Source organism: Falco rusticolus, chromosome 4, assembly GCF_015220075.1.
Source record: "Falco rusticolus isolate bFalRus1 chromosome 4, bFalRus1.pri, whole genome shotgun sequence".
In the NCBI taxonomy this organism is placed as follows: domain Eukaryota; kingdom Metazoa; phylum Chordata; class Aves; order Falconiformes; family Falconidae; genus Falco; species Falco rusticolus.
The window spans coordinates 87,072,185-87,090,095 of NC_051190.1; the positions used below are offsets into that span (position 1 = coordinate 87,072,185).

The 17,911-nt window shown below is 39.0% G+C and overlaps 1 protein-coding gene across 2 annotated transcripts in view; it reads left to right on the forward strand.

Moving 5' to 3' along the window:
- The window catches only part of CNTNAP2 (contactin associated protein 2), a 1,157,745-nt gene that overhangs the window by 955,159 nt on the left and 184,675 nt on the right, over nt 1-17,911 (forward strand). For both annotated transcript variants that reach the window (XM_037385402.1, XM_037385403.1), the window contains one exon: nt 4,474-4,601. In XM_037385402.1, the coding sequence (XP_037241299.1) occupies nt 4,474-4,601 (128 nt within the window). The remainder of the gene's footprint in view (nt 1-4,473; nt 4,602-17,911) is intronic.

The following is a 17,911-nucleotide window of genomic DNA, read 5'->3' on the forward strand; positions in this document are numbered from 1 at the left end:
AAGTCATTAGCTCCAGCTTAATGTATAAGGGTAACTGAGGTGACAACACCTGTGGGAAAGGGACGAGATCTGTAAGAAACCCTGAGAACAGCAAACTGAAGTGTAAATATGTTTTTAGCCTAGAGTTTGTTGGCAGTTTACAATTCCTAAGAAGGACAGAGCCCTGGGAACAGGCTGAACCTAGAAGTATGGCTTTTTTGCTACATAGTATGTACGTAAAAAAGTTAACTAAATTTTACAAAGCCTTTCAAAAGTTTGCTACTTCTGCTTTAATCCTAGTTTTTGCTTGCCCTGGTTTTAATCCTGCTAATTAAAGCTTGCTTATTTCCAAGTAACTCACTTCCAGATTATTAAGTCTGCTGCCAAAATTGCATTGTTCATTAAAGTCTCTGTAATATTAGCTCTTCTTAACAGTTCTAATATAAATAACATTTTTGCCAGATATTTTTGGAAGGGAGAAAATACTAATACTTGGCACATCCATACCCTTCATGATCTTTTTTACAGACATTCATTTGCAGATACTAGCTGGACTGAACTGTTTTATACCTCCCTCAGACATATTATGGAAATTCAGGGATTACATTAGAGGTGCTTGCATAGTAAAAAGACTGGTCTTGTGAGAGGTGGACAATTGTATGCTTTTGAAATGGAAATACTTGGGAGTTTGTATTCTTCAGACTGCTGCTAATAAATATATAATATGCGTTGAACACAGCAATTTCAATCCGGTAGGTGTTTTATATGAATTCTCAAAACAATTCCAGTTCTTCAGCTCCTGTAAGCCTATCTTTTAAAATTAAGACCATTCCTACCTGTAGTATGTTTTTTATCTGTTTTCCTGTGTAGGACTGGACCAATAATTAAGTGATGTCTAACCAGATCAGAGGAAATAAATTATTCCAGTAACAGAAGTCTGGTTGTATGAAAGCATTATATAAACAAATAGTGATACAGAATCTTATCATTACTTCGAGTATGTCATTTGCTGATATATGCATAATGCATTTCTTTTTTACATACCACAGAAGGCTATAAAGAGTAAGTAGATGATCGTAATCAAAACAATGATAAATCCTACACTAATATCTACTGCTTTCATTCAAAGGCACCCTGAAGCACTTCACAGACTGTTTTATATAGGAAAAGAAATTAGAAATAGAAAATTACATAGAGATTTCATCAATATCTCGTGGTAATAATTACAGGATTTGATCAGATTCATTCATCTCCCATTTGGCTATTAATAGGAATATGACACACTCTGAATTCAATCTTTATTCTCTTAAGGGGTTTTTCTTTGGTGAGGAAAAACTTCAGAGACTTTCTCCACCCTCTTAATGTGCAAAGTCTTTAAATACTGGCAGAAGCATTATCACTTGCTGAACTGAGTGTTCCAGCTGTGGTTATTTCTAAGTGCAAAGTACAAAGTCAAGCTTTATAATCAGCCCTTGGTTTATAACTTTTATGACTTTGTCGGCCCTGATTAGTATGTCCAGAGGAGCTACTGGTACCTTAGAAAAGCGTAACAGAGCCACTCCATCTCCTGAGTGTATTCATCTTTTTGGTGCGTGCCTGGGCCAAAAGCTATCATTACCCCTTTTTTTTTTTTTTTTTCTTTTTCTTTTTTTTTTTTTTTGTTAAGAGCAAATGAACTACACAGGTTCTGGTGGAGAACAGACAGTGCAGTTTTCTCAGCTCTTAGTCCAGTTTTCCCAGCCCTCCACAGCTTCTGCCTGCAGAATGCATTTCCCGCAGTGGCAAGACAAATAAGCGATTATCAGAAAATAAGGCTAAGTCTGAAAATGGCAACAGCTTTAAAGTGACAGTATCACTAAAAACATAAATAGAATATTAACATGAGTAGAAACCTGACTAGTAAAGAGGGAGAGAATTGTTGCTGCTCCTTTTTATTTCCTTCACAGAAGCTGCTGGTGACAGGAAAAGCACTGTCCTTTGCTATCCTTGTTTGGAGCTGAAATATTAGCTCTCTTTGTGAGAGGGGGAAGGCGAGAAGAGAAATGCCAATAGTTTTCTTTGAAGAAGCCTTTATTTTAAATAGATATGTCCATCTTGAAAGCATTCTTTGAAATAGTAACAATCAGCCGGGAAAGCCAGTCTCAGAGGAAAATCTCAGAAAGAGGAAAGCGATGACCTACATTTATCCTCTATTAGAAGGGAGTGGGTCCCATGGATACAGGTCTTTAGCAGAGATGGAAGATTAGATCTACATACCTGCCTTTGTTATTCACCCTTTTCTTTCTTAAAGGGAAAGTCCTTTAATCTCCCTTTCCTTATATCGCCCGGTTCCAAATTGATGAATGCGATACCTTTGTAAAGGGCGTTGCAGTTTGGATGAAAGGCAGTTTGCTAGAGCCGAGCACAGTCGGCAGGAGCAGCCTGTGCGGTTCCCCTCTCCCATGTTCCCTCCTTCCTAGCGATGCCCTGGAGAAGCCTCACCTGCACGACACCTGCTAGAGCTTTGTCACCCCAGAGAGGGTTGATGAGCTCCCCAATGAGATGGACTGGGGGAAGGCAAGGGCTCTGCAGGGGAGGGGCACGCAGATTAAGGGAAACAGTCATCTGATTGAAAAACTCTAGTAGTTAAATCTCCAATTACTCTCATCATCAGAAAGAACAGGCCTGAGTCCAGTGAACTGTTGTTCAAAAATGTGACAGTTGTTTTCTTAATTACTTCAGTTGCGCTTCTTTGAAAAAGAATGGTTTGCCTTCCATCTCCTGCGACGGACCCAGTGAGGATGGTGACAGGAAACGCTACTGGAAAACAGTACCATGCTACTGGGAAACTGCAGGCATCGCCACAGACTGTGGAGATCCCTGCTGTGTTTCCCAGTTGTTAGCAATCTAGTGAGTCAGATCACGGAGTCATCCAAGTTATAGATGAAAAAGACTTTTCGTTTCCTGGGATCCTTACAAGTCACAAGCATGGTCACACTTCAGTAACTTTTCCAGATCCTGAATTCATCTGTCGCGACAGAGGGAAGACACAGTCACTCAATATGAGTGATCAGCAGACTTCCTTTATTGTGTCTTACAGTCATCTTTTATGCCTTGTTATAATTAGCTCATACATATTACAAAAGTTAAGCTCATTATTGGTTAGTTGCCTAAATATCAAGCCCGCCTCTAGTTTCTCTTCTATAGTTATTTGTTCCCACCTGCAACATTCTTTACCGACCGCGATCTTCCTGTTATTGTGTAACAAGAAGAGCCAAGGACAGTGTATTTTTGCTTTACTTCAGATAAGCTGAGTGCGATGTGCATTTTTGTCCAGCCAGCTGGACTATGTCTATGTGACCCTTTTCAGCTAGCCAGTTATCCACATTCATCCTTCATTCTGTGGTAGTTTTTGAACAAAGGAATTGAGTTTTAGATCAAAAAGTTGCTTACTTTAGGTACTCAATTACATGACAAGGTACTGACAAAAAGAAAGAAGAAAAAAGAGAGCAATACATGGATTATTTTTCTTCCTCTTACTTTGATTTCTGTGAAAAAGTGCAGTCCTAACACTATAGATATGGCGCGGGTTTTTCCTGTGTGGCTATTTTTGGCCTTCCATGTTGTTATGGAAAAAAACCCAAAACAACACCTGAGAGATGAGGTACCTAATTAAATTTGGGGTTTTTTATTTTCTATTTGGAAGAAACAATATGCAACATGCCATCTGGAATCAGCTCTTGAAGTGATAAAGGAAAAATGTTATAACTGTGCATAGTGATTCCATCTAGGCATGGAAAAGGCACCAGGTTACTCACTGCAGTTGAAATGAGGAGCTTTTAAGCATGACTCTAAATTTAATTTTAGTGAGCTTGCTAACTAAATCGGGGTTTGAGCCTGGTGCTCATAGTTAGATTCACAAGTTTAGGCTTTTTTGGACTTAGACACTTAGAACTGACAGGACTAAGATGACAAGCCTTTTGGGGTAATTAGTCTTTAATTTCTCTTATTTAATGTAATACTAAAAATGTTAAATATAAAAGCAGCAGCGTTTCCTTGGTATGCAGAAGTCATATCATTAGGATAATAATTGGCAGCAACCAGAGCAAAAAAGATACACTTCTAGGAAGCATTAGGCTCTTTTTCCCTCTCAGGAGACATCAGCAAGGAGGTCAACGGCAAAGTGTTACCTGCTACTATGGAGCTGGTCAGTCTGGGAAGCAGGGAGACTCACATAAGCCCAGCAGAGTCCTGGGCTGGCCACAAAGCAAGCTGCTCCTCTATGTTCCAGGCTGACAGGAGCTGCTATCCATCTGTGTTCCAGCAAACAGGCACTGTTATTGCTCAAACTGATATCGTTTGAGACATGTTTTTAGATGGTGACACTGTAATGGTGTAATTGCTGCGTACCCATTCTTTTGGTGCTTATTTCATGGAACAATAGCAATGATCGAGGAAATTATTGTAATAAATTTCACGATTGCTTTCTGGTTTTTCTCTCTCTCTGTGATACAGGAGAAAAGATGCTGGGATGTTGTCATACAAAGAGCACCTACCAGTCAGTCAGGTAGTGGTTGGAGACGTTGACCGGCCTGGGTCTGAAGCCAAGATATCTGTGGGGCCTGTGCGTTGTCAAGGAGATCGTAAGTTGGCTGGGTTTCTTCCACTTACTCTTGGGGAGAAAGCAAACCAAATTGGAAATGGGTAACTTTGTACACACCCCATGCAAATTCAGAGAAGTGTCTGTCTACTCAGAGACTTTTTTTCTGTGAAAGCTTGATGTGATTTGAGAAATTTTGTCTATGAAACTGCACATATAATGGCTCGTGTTTGCATTTAAAATATCGATATTTGTTTTTATTTTATGGTAAATGCAGCAAGTTTGATTATTCAGCTAAGTTTATGCAGATATAAGCAGTAATACAGGTTGCATAAGAACATCTCTCACCATCTGTGCTTCTGTTGAATGCTCTTGTCAGTGTCATTGTCATTGCTGTGCATGTGACTGTAAGATATGGTTATGGGATATAAATAGTAGCATGATGGCAAAACTTGTTGCCGTGAATTCTGTTTACAGGTGTATAAAATTGGACAAGATTGTTATCAGCTGTTAACCATATCAGGGCTTGATGTTTGCATGTAAAACATTGGGAGATTTTTAGTGGTAGTCTCTGAGTTCCAGGCTGCGTGCTGGTAGGAGGTGTACATCCTCCAGTGTGGTCAGCAGGTCGTAGAGTAAGTCAGTTTAATAGATAAATTTCCACCTCACATGCAAAAAAAAAAAAAAATACAGATGGAGTGAGGAGGATTGTATTCTTCCTTCAATCTATTTTATATTTCAGAAGATGAAATTCATCGCCGCAGGCAGAGCAACTGCTTAAGGCCCTTTTAAACCACAGTTCAAAAGCTTAAACTCTCTGAAGTTGGCATGCGCGTTAGATCTGTCCTCTGTATTTGAAGGCCATCCTGTTATAAGAGGTGCTGTAAGGAAAGGTTGCCTGGTTTAATTTCCAGTAACTAATATTTGCATGGTCTATAAGGAATACAAAACCCATCCTCAGGTGCTGGTGGAGAGTACGATAAGTCAGCCTATGAGATGCAGTGATGTAGAAATACCGAATGGGTGTGCACAGTACATGCAGGTTGAACAACCTGCTTCGATCCACCATCTAACAGGGCACAACAGGGATGAGTGTGGTTTGCCTTTCCTCCTCTGCCACTTTACAGCTTTACAGTGCTCTCCATCTGCATGTTCCTAAGTACTTTACAAAGGAGGTCTGCATTACTGAATTATGTCAGGGGCTGAACATGAGCCAGCAGCGTGCCCAGGTGGCCAAGGCAGCCAACAGCATCCTGGCTTGTACCCAAAACAGCGTGGCCAGCAGGGCCAGGGCAGTGACCATCCCCCTGTACCCGGCACTGGTGGGGTCACACCTGGAATCCTGTGTTCAGTTTTGGGCCCCTCGCTGCAAGAAAGACACCGAGGGGCTGCAGTGTGTCCAGAGGTGGACAGAGGGCTGGGGAAGGGGCTGGGGCACAAGGCTGATGGAGAGCGGCTGAGGGCACTGGGGGTGTTCAGCCTGGAAAGGAGGAGGCTCAGGGGAGACCTGATGGCTCCCTACAGCTCCCTGAAAGGGGCTGTAGGCAGCAGAGGTCAGTCTCTGCTTCCAGGTAACAAGTGACAGGACAAGAGGAAATGACCTCAAGTTGTACCAGGGGAGGTTTAGATCAGATGTTAGAAAAAAATTCTTCACTGAAAAGGTGCCCAAGCATTGGAACAGGCTGCCCAGGGAGGTGGTGGAGTCACCATCCCTGGAGGTGTTTAAAAAACATGTAGATGCAGGACTTAGGGACACGACTAGTGGTGGGCTTGGCAGTGCTGGGTTAACGGTTGGGCTTTATTATCCTAAAGGTCTTTTCCAACTTAAATTATTCTATGATTATCCCTGCCTTGAGGTAGAGCAATTAATCTCAACTGAGAGGTAATCGCATACTCAGGGTCATCCAGCAGGACAAGGACATACGAGAGTTTTCTGGGTCCCAGTCCAGTGCCCCAAAACCCAGTGCCATTGCTCAGGGACCCAGCTGAAGCGCTTAGCCTCTTTTTCTGCTTGTGGTCTTTCTGGATTGCGCCAGTGATCCCTCCAGCTTTTGTTAATGAATCTGATGCCTAAGAAGAAGAAATAAATATCATAGGATGTTTGCAAACTTTCACATCACCTATTTGGTGCTTATTTGTGGTGTTTGACTAATCACAGGTCAGTTTGTGTTTGCTACTCAGCTGTGTTTGATAAACATTCTCATAATAGGCTCTTACAACTGATGACTAAGAAATAATGAATAGTATGTTCTTGTGTCTGTATTCCTCATATCCTGAATCTGAGTGTTGCTAGAAATATCAGTCTCTAAAGTATGAGCCATTTCTAAATATTAGTATAAATGAAACCTTATTTGAGCAGGGAGTAGCCTTTATTAGAGTGTGACTGAGTGACACAGCTATCTGGGAAACTGAATGGATGTATTCCTAATATCGTGATTAATTGAATTTTTTGTTTGAAATTACAGGTATGATTTGTAGTTTTAAAACTTTGCCCATGAATAAATTTGAGTTTACTTCCATAGCTATATATTATTGTCAAAAAGCTGTTATAAGGTTTCTCAGAGGAGATAATATAAACCCCAGTCCTTTGCAGTTAGCAAAAGCTCCAGTTTTATGTTCCCACTGCATTTACTAAGCATTGTCCTTCATATTCTTTCGTGATCCTATACACTGTCTCACAGCTTGTGTAAAACAAGGTTTCTGTGCTTTTGTTCCAAAGGGAAGGAAAATCCAAACTGCTGAATTTGTGGAACAGGGTGTTCAAAACCAATTGATCCATGTTTGGTGTATTACGTGCATCAAAACCAACATTATTAATACTAAAGAAGTTGACTCTCATCACAGCCCAAGGAGTTCAGTTGCATGTGTTTTGTATGTCATTATCATTGTCTAATTTTTGAGGGTGGTAAATGAAATTCAGTTAGAGGTATGAAGACTTGCAGAGAAATACAGAGTTTTCATCTAATTGGAAGGAAGAGGGAAAAAGTCAAAGTGCCTAGCCAGTCAAATAAAATTTTACCTAAATAGGTAAATTTCTCATTGGATTTCTCATTGTGGTTGTAGAGCCTGCCAGTACTGTGACAACTTATCTCATGTTGCCCTGAGGGTTGTCCATGGCACGTGATGTATCAACCCACAGCCCAGTGACATTTAGCAGCACATGAAGGGCCATATGCTCACATCAGAAGCACAGTGTAATTTGCTATGCACTTCACAGCTACTTCTGTCTAACATCTAGAGACACTGCTACATCACCCAGGCCCAGTCACAGCTGTACCTGAGAACTGTAAGAGTACTTCAGAGCTACTGGCATTTGCAGTCTGCAAGAGCAGACAGCTGAAAGCTTGCTGTTTCAAGGGCAAGGAGGATTAAAGAAAGCAAAAATATGCCTGTTGGCTCATGCAGTTCCCTTCCTCCCATACATATCAAATTCTTAAAAAATCATTCAATTGGGGCCATAACAATTGACCGTTCCTACACTATTGACTGACTGAAGTAAATCTGAAAACCATTCATCTTGGTGCCATTTGTTTGACATGAACCAAGGAACATTAGGAATGTAGTACACATTGCAGAATCGTAATTGTTCTCCTATTGCAAAAATCACTAGATTCTTCGTTCAGAAATATAGATTTTATTTTGGTCCCACAAATGACAATTTCATTTTTCTATTCCCCTGATTTATGACCTGATTAAGGCTGCTCCGGGCAAGCTTGGATGGTGGCTATTGTTGGAAATAAAATCAGAAAACTTGGCCACGCACGATTATCCATCTTTCTGTTCCAGAAGTATTCTTCATATTTAACTGCACTCACAAAACACTATTTGCATCCTGAAAAGTAGTCAGCAAAAAGGGCCTTTATTATCCTCTAAAGATCTACTTAAGCTGCTGTGTTCTACCAGAATGATGAAAACTCATCTGGTCATTGTGGAAAAAATCCCATAAATCTTGCCTGTGGGCTGCCTTGTACCTTGGATGAAATTTCGAGGATTTCTCTTTTCCATTTGATAATTTAGTGTTGAGGAATGCCATGTAAATATTTAATGATTTTTAAAGTGGTGACCTACCAGGAGAGCAGACTTATCCAATTTTATGGAGAGCAGGTGCATAACCAGGATATGGGTGCAGTGGGCGTTTTGGCATCGTATTGCATCCAAAGATCAAGCAAGGAATTTATCAAATGTCAAGTCTACCCAGGCTTAAAGCAAAGCCGTCCTTCCTGGCCGCTGCTGTATGAGCGTTGTGCTCACAGAATGGCAGTGGCAGTTTATCAGCAGATTCTCAAGATCCTCTAACCTGAACTGTAATGAAAACAGGGAAAACACAGATCTAACTTTGACATTTACCAGCCCTGAGACTCCATAGTAATACTGGATAAGGAAACTACTCTTGTTTTTCTCAAGTGATTGTGTTTTGTGCAGATCAAGAAAGAAGGGCCAACATAGAACATTAATTAATCAGCTTTACTGTTCAGGTTAAGTTCTTTGAGACTACTTAAAATCCCTTTACAGACATATTACAATTTACTAATACTAATGCAACAGCACCTGGATTCCTCAGCCCCACTGCATTTGGCCTTGTCCAACCAGTAACAGAAAGACCTTGTCTATCCCTTTATGTTATTCTACTGTAAAGCAAAAGGGCACTCTGAGCTTTTTCCCTTTAAAGAAGGACGCACATATGTTGGGGGTTTCCTTTCTGTCCAAGCTCAACCTGAGGTGGTAGATCAAGGCTGCAAAAATGGATCTGGTAATTTGTTTTGAAACCAAACTGAAGAGCTTAGCTTACTGTGTTGGGGCTATTGCTACAGAGATTTCGTAAATAATCATATTGAGTCAAAATTACTTTTGTGACTTTTGGCACCTTTTCAAGACTTTCTTTTCATCCCCCTTAGGAAAATACTGGTGTTCTCAAAGCTGCTATATTTGTAACCTGATAAGAGTATCCTTTTCACAACAACTTCCAAGGATTTTGAGTCGTGTCTGCTCTTTATAAGTGCAGAGGGGAACAGGCTGACTATTCTGCTCTAGATTTGCCTTTCTCCTTGAGTCTCTTTTCCTTTTGTCCCGTTTCTGCTATAGCAAAGGCAGATTTAAGGGGGAGATGGTTTTTACACAGCTCAAATTTATGTTTTTTCCATCTCCTCTGATATATAGTTTTTACTTTCCCAGTAAGACTTCAATTCCGGAGCCACGAATCATCCTTTGTATTTTACCTCTATTATTTTTAATCTTCAAAATGTGGAGGAGGAAGCAGCTGCATTGACTGTGGTTCTCTCTAAGCTAAGTTCTCATAAAGACTGGTATCAGCCCTGTTCATGTAGGACCTGCAGTGACAGACAAAAAGTCCCCTTGACAGATGACAGAAATTCAGGGACAAATCAAAACACGATTCTTACATCAGTGCATTGATTTTGTGTGTGCGTGTGCGTGGAACTGTGTGTGTGTTCTCAGGGGAAATATACCTTGAAATCTTATTCTAGTCAGTGATTTTGACCGTGGCTCGTCATTACTCCTTTCATGACCTGATGCTTTGTTTCTTTCACTTCCAAATATTGCTTTTGGCTTTACTCTTGTACTTTCTTATCAAAGGTTCCAGTAGAGTTGGCTTATTTAATCAGACAGTGGTGCAGACATGGGCATTTTTGGGGGCTCTGGGTTTGTATTAAACCCACTAAATCAGACAGCCGCTGCCAGGGTCCGTGCCTACAGACTGGTATTTATATATATATAATACATATATAGTTACCCCTTATGCATCACATGTGCAGGTTGGTGACTCAGAACTGTTACTTGTCATGAAAAATAAATCTATTGTTTCATCTGCATGCTTAGTCCATTTTCGTTACATTCCAAATTGAGGACATTTTCAATATCTTAAACTTGGGTTTGAATGGTACCTCCTGAGTTTCAGAAAAAAAATAGCACTGCACTTTTCAGTAACACATGAAATGTATGAACAAAGTCAACTCTCTAGTAGGATGAACAATGTGTTGACTCAGACCAGCAGTGACGCTACTGTTACATATGCAGGTAAAGTAAGCTGGAGAGTATCCCAGAAAAAAATAAATTTGAATTGGTAAAAGATCCAACTGGAATTTCAATAGAAGCAATTTACTCCTACTGTCTTTTAGGCAATGTTCCAGTAATATAGTGACTTGTCTTACAAGTTACTGGAAGTGAAAACACTGTATCAAATGAAAGTTAGCATTATTGATAGCCCCCACTCAAAAACCAAACCAAAACAAACAAAAAAAGACAAGCCCGAGTGTTTGCAGCTGGCCTCTTAAATGTATAATTAGGTGTGAAAAAAAAATTGGGGTTTGAAACTTCTGAAGCAATGATTCCACTGGAAATTTGTGTGATGAGATTACATAGCTGAAGTTTAGGCAATTCCCATTTGAGGTGTGTACTTCTCTGCTACTCAGGTTAGAAAACTAACAAAAATTAAATTTTTCTACATTTCCCTATTTTTTGCTTGCATGACTAGATATATCTATATCTATTTATTTTTACGAATTGCTTGACTTTGCAGTCCAATGATACATTCAGTAGATTAAATCCAGGTCACCACTTGATCCATCCAAGAATTTAACTTTTTTTTCCCCAGTAGCTGTAGCTGCCTTTAGTTAACATAAACATAAACATTTGTCTGCTGAATTTCCACAGCCATTACCCCAGCATGTCTTTACGTGTTGCAGTGGATTGTATCTCGAGCAATTCAGGTGGAATACAGATTGACTCAGAGAACATCAGGACATTGTGCTCGCTGGTTATGACAGTGTTTCTGATGCTACCAGCAAAAGAGGAGAAAGAAAAGTTTCCTTTCAATTAAAACAGCCTGACAAACAAGAAGGACTATTTTAGACTAGTTTGATTTTTTCAGTGGATTTTGTTGAAGGCAATAAAATAACAGTGTCTGCCTTGGGTGGGGACCATCCAGTTCAGTTAATCAAATTACTGTCATTATTCCTCATATGTGGTTACCTTCCTCAGAGACACAACAAAAAAAATTACCCACCAGGTCAGCTCTCTCAAACTTTCTAAGGCAAGAAATTAACTTTTTTTACAGTTGTTTAATACCTGATTGCATCATTCCCTATAGTTAAGTCTATCCCTTTCTCTTCACCTTTAACCCTGTTTCATACTGCGTACTTTGTTTCTGTTGTTAATTTATTTTTGTATTTGTGCAGAAATGTTTTCTGCAGCGGGTGGTGCTGGAATGCCCTCCTGCAGTGCCTTGGTGTTCCTGAGAGGACTCTACCTTCCTCACCTCCCAGGAAATCTCAAGCTCTGGCCAGTTGTCTCATACAAGTATGGGCCATTTCTGGCCATGGGAATCAAATTTTGCCTGGCCTGAAAATAGCAGCTGGAAAACCTCCATTGTTCACATGAATTTAGGGCATTTCTCTCTCATCCTGAAATATACAAAGGGATTTGAAGGTGGACATAGGCTAGAGTATGTCCTCTCATGGCGTCTCTTACACATATCCTTGTATCCTTCCTAAGCAGGAAAGTGCTCCAAGTACTAACGTTTTTGGCTGGTAGTTTTGTCATTCTTTTTTTGTTTGCAATCAGTTCTCAGCAGCACTGTAACTACACTCAGAAGTGATTCTCTGATGTTGTAAACCAAAAAACTTTGAGTTTAATTTATAACATACTGTTACGTAAGTTTTCAACCAGATAAGCTCTCCTTTAGATGATCCATGGTGGACAGTACCAAAACGAGAAGACCAAACATCTCTGGAATTGCAGATCAGCTTGGAATTGTTGAGGTTTGGAGGGTGGGGGGTGGTAGGTGGTGTCAACAGCATTTGAATATGTATGGCTAAAATTATTTAAGTTCCAAAAACTATTTTCCTTCTTCATGGCAACACTTCATCTGAGCTAATCATTCTAGATACCTTTCTCCTACTCCTTTGCTTTTGTACAACAACAGACATTCTGGCCTAGAAAATTGGGAGGAAATAGTCTCTAGAGCACTGTAATTCATTGAATTGTAATTCACTGTGACTTCCTTGGGAGCTCTTTATACATACCATCCTGAATGTAAGGTTCCTTTTATATAATCTTGAAAACCCAACAAGACATTTGTAAGATTCTAGATTTCTGTGTTCATGCACTCACTATAAGCTGTCAACATTTCTATTGTAGAACACCTTTTTCTAAGGTTTATAACATGACCATGTTCAAACTTGGCGTACAAGTGTATTCATGGAATAAATCCTTGTAAAGTGACCCAGTTTTAACAGATATCATATTGACTTTTATATGAATATTCTCTAATGTGTCGCGCTCACTGTCAGGTTTTCTTCTGTTTGCTTTCTGAAAGCAAAAGCTAGCCATGAGTGCTCCTAATCTCATAGAGCAGGAAGAAGTAGATATCACATAAAAATTAACCATCATCCTAGAAGGACATGTCTTTTTATTTCTGACTGAAGCAGCAGGATGCCTGCAAATAGTGCAAAAGAATAAAGGAACAGTAGAGTTAAAATTATAATTTTGGCATATTGGGAAAACCAGTTCCCCATACATTACAAAGGTTGTGCCATAGGAAAATCAGTAATCCAAAGTTTAAAAAAAAAAAATTAAAAAAAAGAAGGAACCTTTATATGGGTCTGAACTTGTTAGAACATGTAGAAGGCACATCCTTTCAACAGCAGGCATTGACTCTTGATGTAGTTTGACCCCTTCATTCTTTTCAGGCTTTGCCAAGATCTAGTAGAGTCTGAGTGGTTCAGAAGAGTGAGACTTCTGCTGCTTCTTCCCGTACTGGTGGCATATGGAAATAGTATAGATTACACTTTCATTTAGTGCATATTTTCATTATGAATACAATTTACATTGCTGGAGACTTTTCCTTAAGGACAAGAAAACAGTATGCTCTGAGTATCTCTTTTGAGGGGAAATGCATTTAATCCTTGTCATCTTTACTATATACTTGCCTGCCAGTTACTTTTTCTGAATTTAGGTATTTAGAGTAACATGGTGCCGCAAGTTACATCCCCACACTTCCCAGATTCATCATGAACTGTAAACCGGTTGGTGGGAGAGACATTTTACCTAGTTTAAGACAGAAATGGACCTGCCTAGTATCAATTAATTTTCACATGCCTTCAGTTCTACCTAAATATATATGTTGGTATAAACTACAGAAGGCAGTTCATTGAAATTTCAAACCAATAATAAATTTTACTCTTTTTACATATTTTCTGGAAGTAATGAAAACATAGGACAATCAATGCCCATGATCAATTCTCCAACCAATTGTAAAAGAAAAAAAATGGTGAACTCCATAGGGGAGTTACGAGCTTTATGTTTCACAGATACAGAATTCAAATGCAATTAAGAGCTAATTTTATTCAAATTCCCCTCATCATTATGATTATATTACAGGATAATTTTATCTTTAATGCAAAAAAGAAGCATCTGAAACATTTCATGTAAAGTATTGTCTCTAAATTCCTCGGGAATTTAAGGAAAGAGTCATTAGTCTGACAGATGACACACAGTAGCTGTTCATATTAAACTCAAATCCTGTTAAAGTTATGTTTTAATTATAATTTCAAACATTTTACCATCTATGTGATTGTAATGCATATTAGTATCTTACCATACCTATAGCAAAGTAAGAAAAGCAATTATGCAGGGTACAAAATCGAAGGATGAAAAGATGAAACAATTCCCATAGCGCGTGGAGGACCAGTGAGAAGGCGACGTCGGTCAAGCAGTAAGGAACTAGGGGAACCTGAGACTGAACTGGGGAATGAGGAGCTGCTGGAATCCTGTCAATTACATGCACAAATTGACGGTCACCTTTAAATTTCACTCCATGAATATCTGAATAATCTCAGAAATGAGGTATAAAATGGAGGAAATTATCTATGTTCATATTTTAGGTGGAACTCCTTCTCACTTTAACACTTTTGGCCTGTGTATTCCTGCAGCACTGAGTGACATTTGAAGAGCAGAAAGAACAGAAAAAAGCAAAAAATGATTGAAGGTGAGGTAGAGTGAGGTCAGTCTCGTTCATTGCTATGCGTAAGTTATGCAAATGCAGTCTCATTTAGACATAGCTAAGTGAGTGGCAGCAGGATGGAGGATAGCCAGTTATACAGGATCTCGTTTGACCTTGCAGCGCCTAACACCTGGCACACAGCACAAAGTGACTCGCTAACACTAAGAACTGCCCAACCACCAAGATGGGGAAACTCATGAAGAAGAAGTTGGGGACCCCCAACGCTTGTTAAACTTGCATTGATCTCTGTACTGGGGAGCCAAGTTAACTCTAATGGTGTCTAACACAAGATTTTAAAATGGCTGAACTTACTCTAACCAGTGGTTGAATACGAAGGAAGGTTGGGTATGAATTCCACAGTCACGGCTGTGCTTCATGACGATTTCTCATCCCACAGGCTCTTCTCCCCATGCTTTAATTGCAGGGCTGCATTCTAGCAGCTTCTCTTCAAAACGCTCCCATCATCAAGTTCTCTTACAGTATTTGGTGTATGCACAACATCCCGCTTAGTGCTTCGCAGGATTTTCTAAAGGAATGTATCCTGATCCTTCTCTCACAGCACACCATTCTGGATTTTTTGTGCAGATATATGATGTGGTGCCTGAAGGAGCAGCTTTTAGTACAACAGCTTGAGAGAAGCAGAATAGATACAATGCGAAGAATTAACCTCCTATTTGTTTTCTCTAATCTCTTAACATTTCTTTCTGACCTTTCTCTTCTATGGAAAAAATTGCAAATGTTGGGGGGGAAAGCACTAGAAAACTGTAAGAGAAATACGCAGAATTGCCTACCTACTCCCTTTTCCATTGATGATGCCATGGAGGACTTCCACTATTCAACTTCTGGGTTTGAATATGCTGGATTCCAGATTAAAGTTGCAGCCTGTGAAGCGCCATAAATTCAGTACTTAGAAAGCAAGTTTCAGAGGAAAAGTTCCAATTCCCCTTCATATATTCCTCTTTTCTGTGCTAAAAACTTATCTTTTTGAGGTGCCTACTTGGCAAAAAAAGAAGAAATTTGAAAACGCTGATAATTTTATTCAAGGTTTTACGTTTGAATCAACTCAGATAGAATTAAAAGGAGATGAGTGGAAAATCCTTTACTTTACAAAATTGTATTTTTTTTCTCATTATAGAAATTCAAGGCAGTTCTACCCATTTACTGTTAGGAGCTTACAGTAATCTGTACTTCGAAAGTCTTAGCTAAGCTTGCAGAATCTTTCAGCTTTCAGAAGCTTTCAACTTTACAATATTAAGCAGCAAATTCTAACATTTTTATATGCCTGTATTTCAACTCTCATTTGTGAAGAATCATCCGCACATCTGATTTGGTCTAATTCAGAGGACCAATATTTTTCATGAGAACAGCTTTCAGGGAAGCAGTTATGGAAAGAGAGGCGATAGTGACTCACAGTTTCAAGATCTTCTTTTTGGCCTTTTTCTACTTATCAATTTCTAACACGCACACTGTATCTATATTTTATTATTTACTTTTGGTTTCATGAACTTCTGCAGATGTACAATTTTTGCCTTATCACTGCAAATAGTTCTGCTTTTGAAAACTGAGGAACTAAATCAGTGTAAATCAGTTATTAGCCGCAGAGCGCAGTTCATATATCTGTGCCCATTCACCTGATTATCATTTTTTTTAGATTTGCGATTACAAGGTTAAATTTAAAACAATTTATTGTTATGAACTGATATTGTGTCTTCATATTTCAGAGGCAGGGAGGAGTAAACTTGATCCCTATTTTGCAAGATATCATCCAGGAAAATTAAGATGATTCTGAAAACATGGTAGAGAAGGGATTTTCCCAGGAAATACTTTAATTTCTGATCCCAAGATGAGAGAAAATTCTCAAAACCACTTGCCGTACCAACAGTGAAAAACATAAGAAGTCATTTGAAACAGAAAAGGTTGGTTATCAAGCCAATTCCCATTGATGGAAGGATATCATTGGGACTTTGACTTTCAACATATTACAAAAAAGCCTTTTTCATCACTGTTTATATTTAAAAAATAGATAGGTTTTGAACTAAAAGACTTTTTGAAATGTCCAAATCAGAGTAAAATTTTCAAAACAATCAGCTCAGTGTAGTTACATTTCATGAACAATGCCAAAAAACTTGCAGTTTCTTTCAAAACTTTCAAAAGCTTCAGTGTTTTGTAAAAATGACAAGGTTTTGTTAGAAAATGTGTAACTAAATGACATATTTGCTTCATGGGAGGGACGCTCCTTCTTTCCTTTCTTGAAATGCACATTAATTCCCTATGCTGAGATGGAGACTTACGAGCTTTTGCTTTCGTAAACTAAAAATAAGCATTCTTACAGTAGCTGCAGTCCTGCTTTAATTATAACATGGTTAACTGATATTCTACCCATCCATATGCTGAAGTTTATCTCTGTATATCACCATGTAGAGAGAGCTCTCCCCTGTTCTCTGTGCACACACTGTATTTCAGGTGGCTAATCTGATTGTCCTCCGTAATATCGTAAGGTAACTTGGGGATCCCATAATGACAGCCAGTTATTAAATAAAAAGATTGTTATCATACACTGCATTGCCGCTATCCCAGTCTCATAAAATCTGTAGTACTCCAAGATGCAACCAAATAAAATTAAGATGCTTAAAGCAATAGGCAGGATTTGAAAAAAATGGAAACAGCATCTGAAGCTGTAAATTCAAGAGATAGATGTGTCTTTGTTCACAACTTGTTAACAACTTCCCACGGCAACAAGAAAGAAACGGTGTTTTGTTGAGGTTTTGCTTTAATCCATGAGCTGTTTGAACCTTTAAATAATAAAAACGTATAGACTTTCATTATTGTATTTCTTTCTCTTTTTAGCCCTTAGTTGATACAATTCTTTTGCATTGTACTGAAAATATTTTCCAAAGGAGGGGGGGAACCACCAATTGTATGAAGAGGACATATGGAAGCCAACAATATCAAACACAACAATACAGCAATATTTCAAAAGCAGAGAATATGCCAACTTCTAGTCAGAAAATCTGTTGGATGATGACACAGAAAAAAAAAGGAACATTTTATTCTGTTGTTGCAAATTGCGTTATATCTTTCTCACCATCCAGATCAAGACATCAAATTCTTAAGGGTCATGTAAGGTATTTTGCAAGCGTTACTGAGCTCAGCTGGAAGAATAGTGCTTAGAATCATAAGCTAATTTAGGCTGGAAGGGACCTATGGACATCATTCAGTCCAATCTCCTGCTCAAAGCAGGGCTAACTTCAAACCCTAGCCAAGTTGCTTATGGCCTTTTCTATTCATTTTATGCAAATTTCTGAGGATGTCTTTTCTGCCGTCTCTCTGGGCAA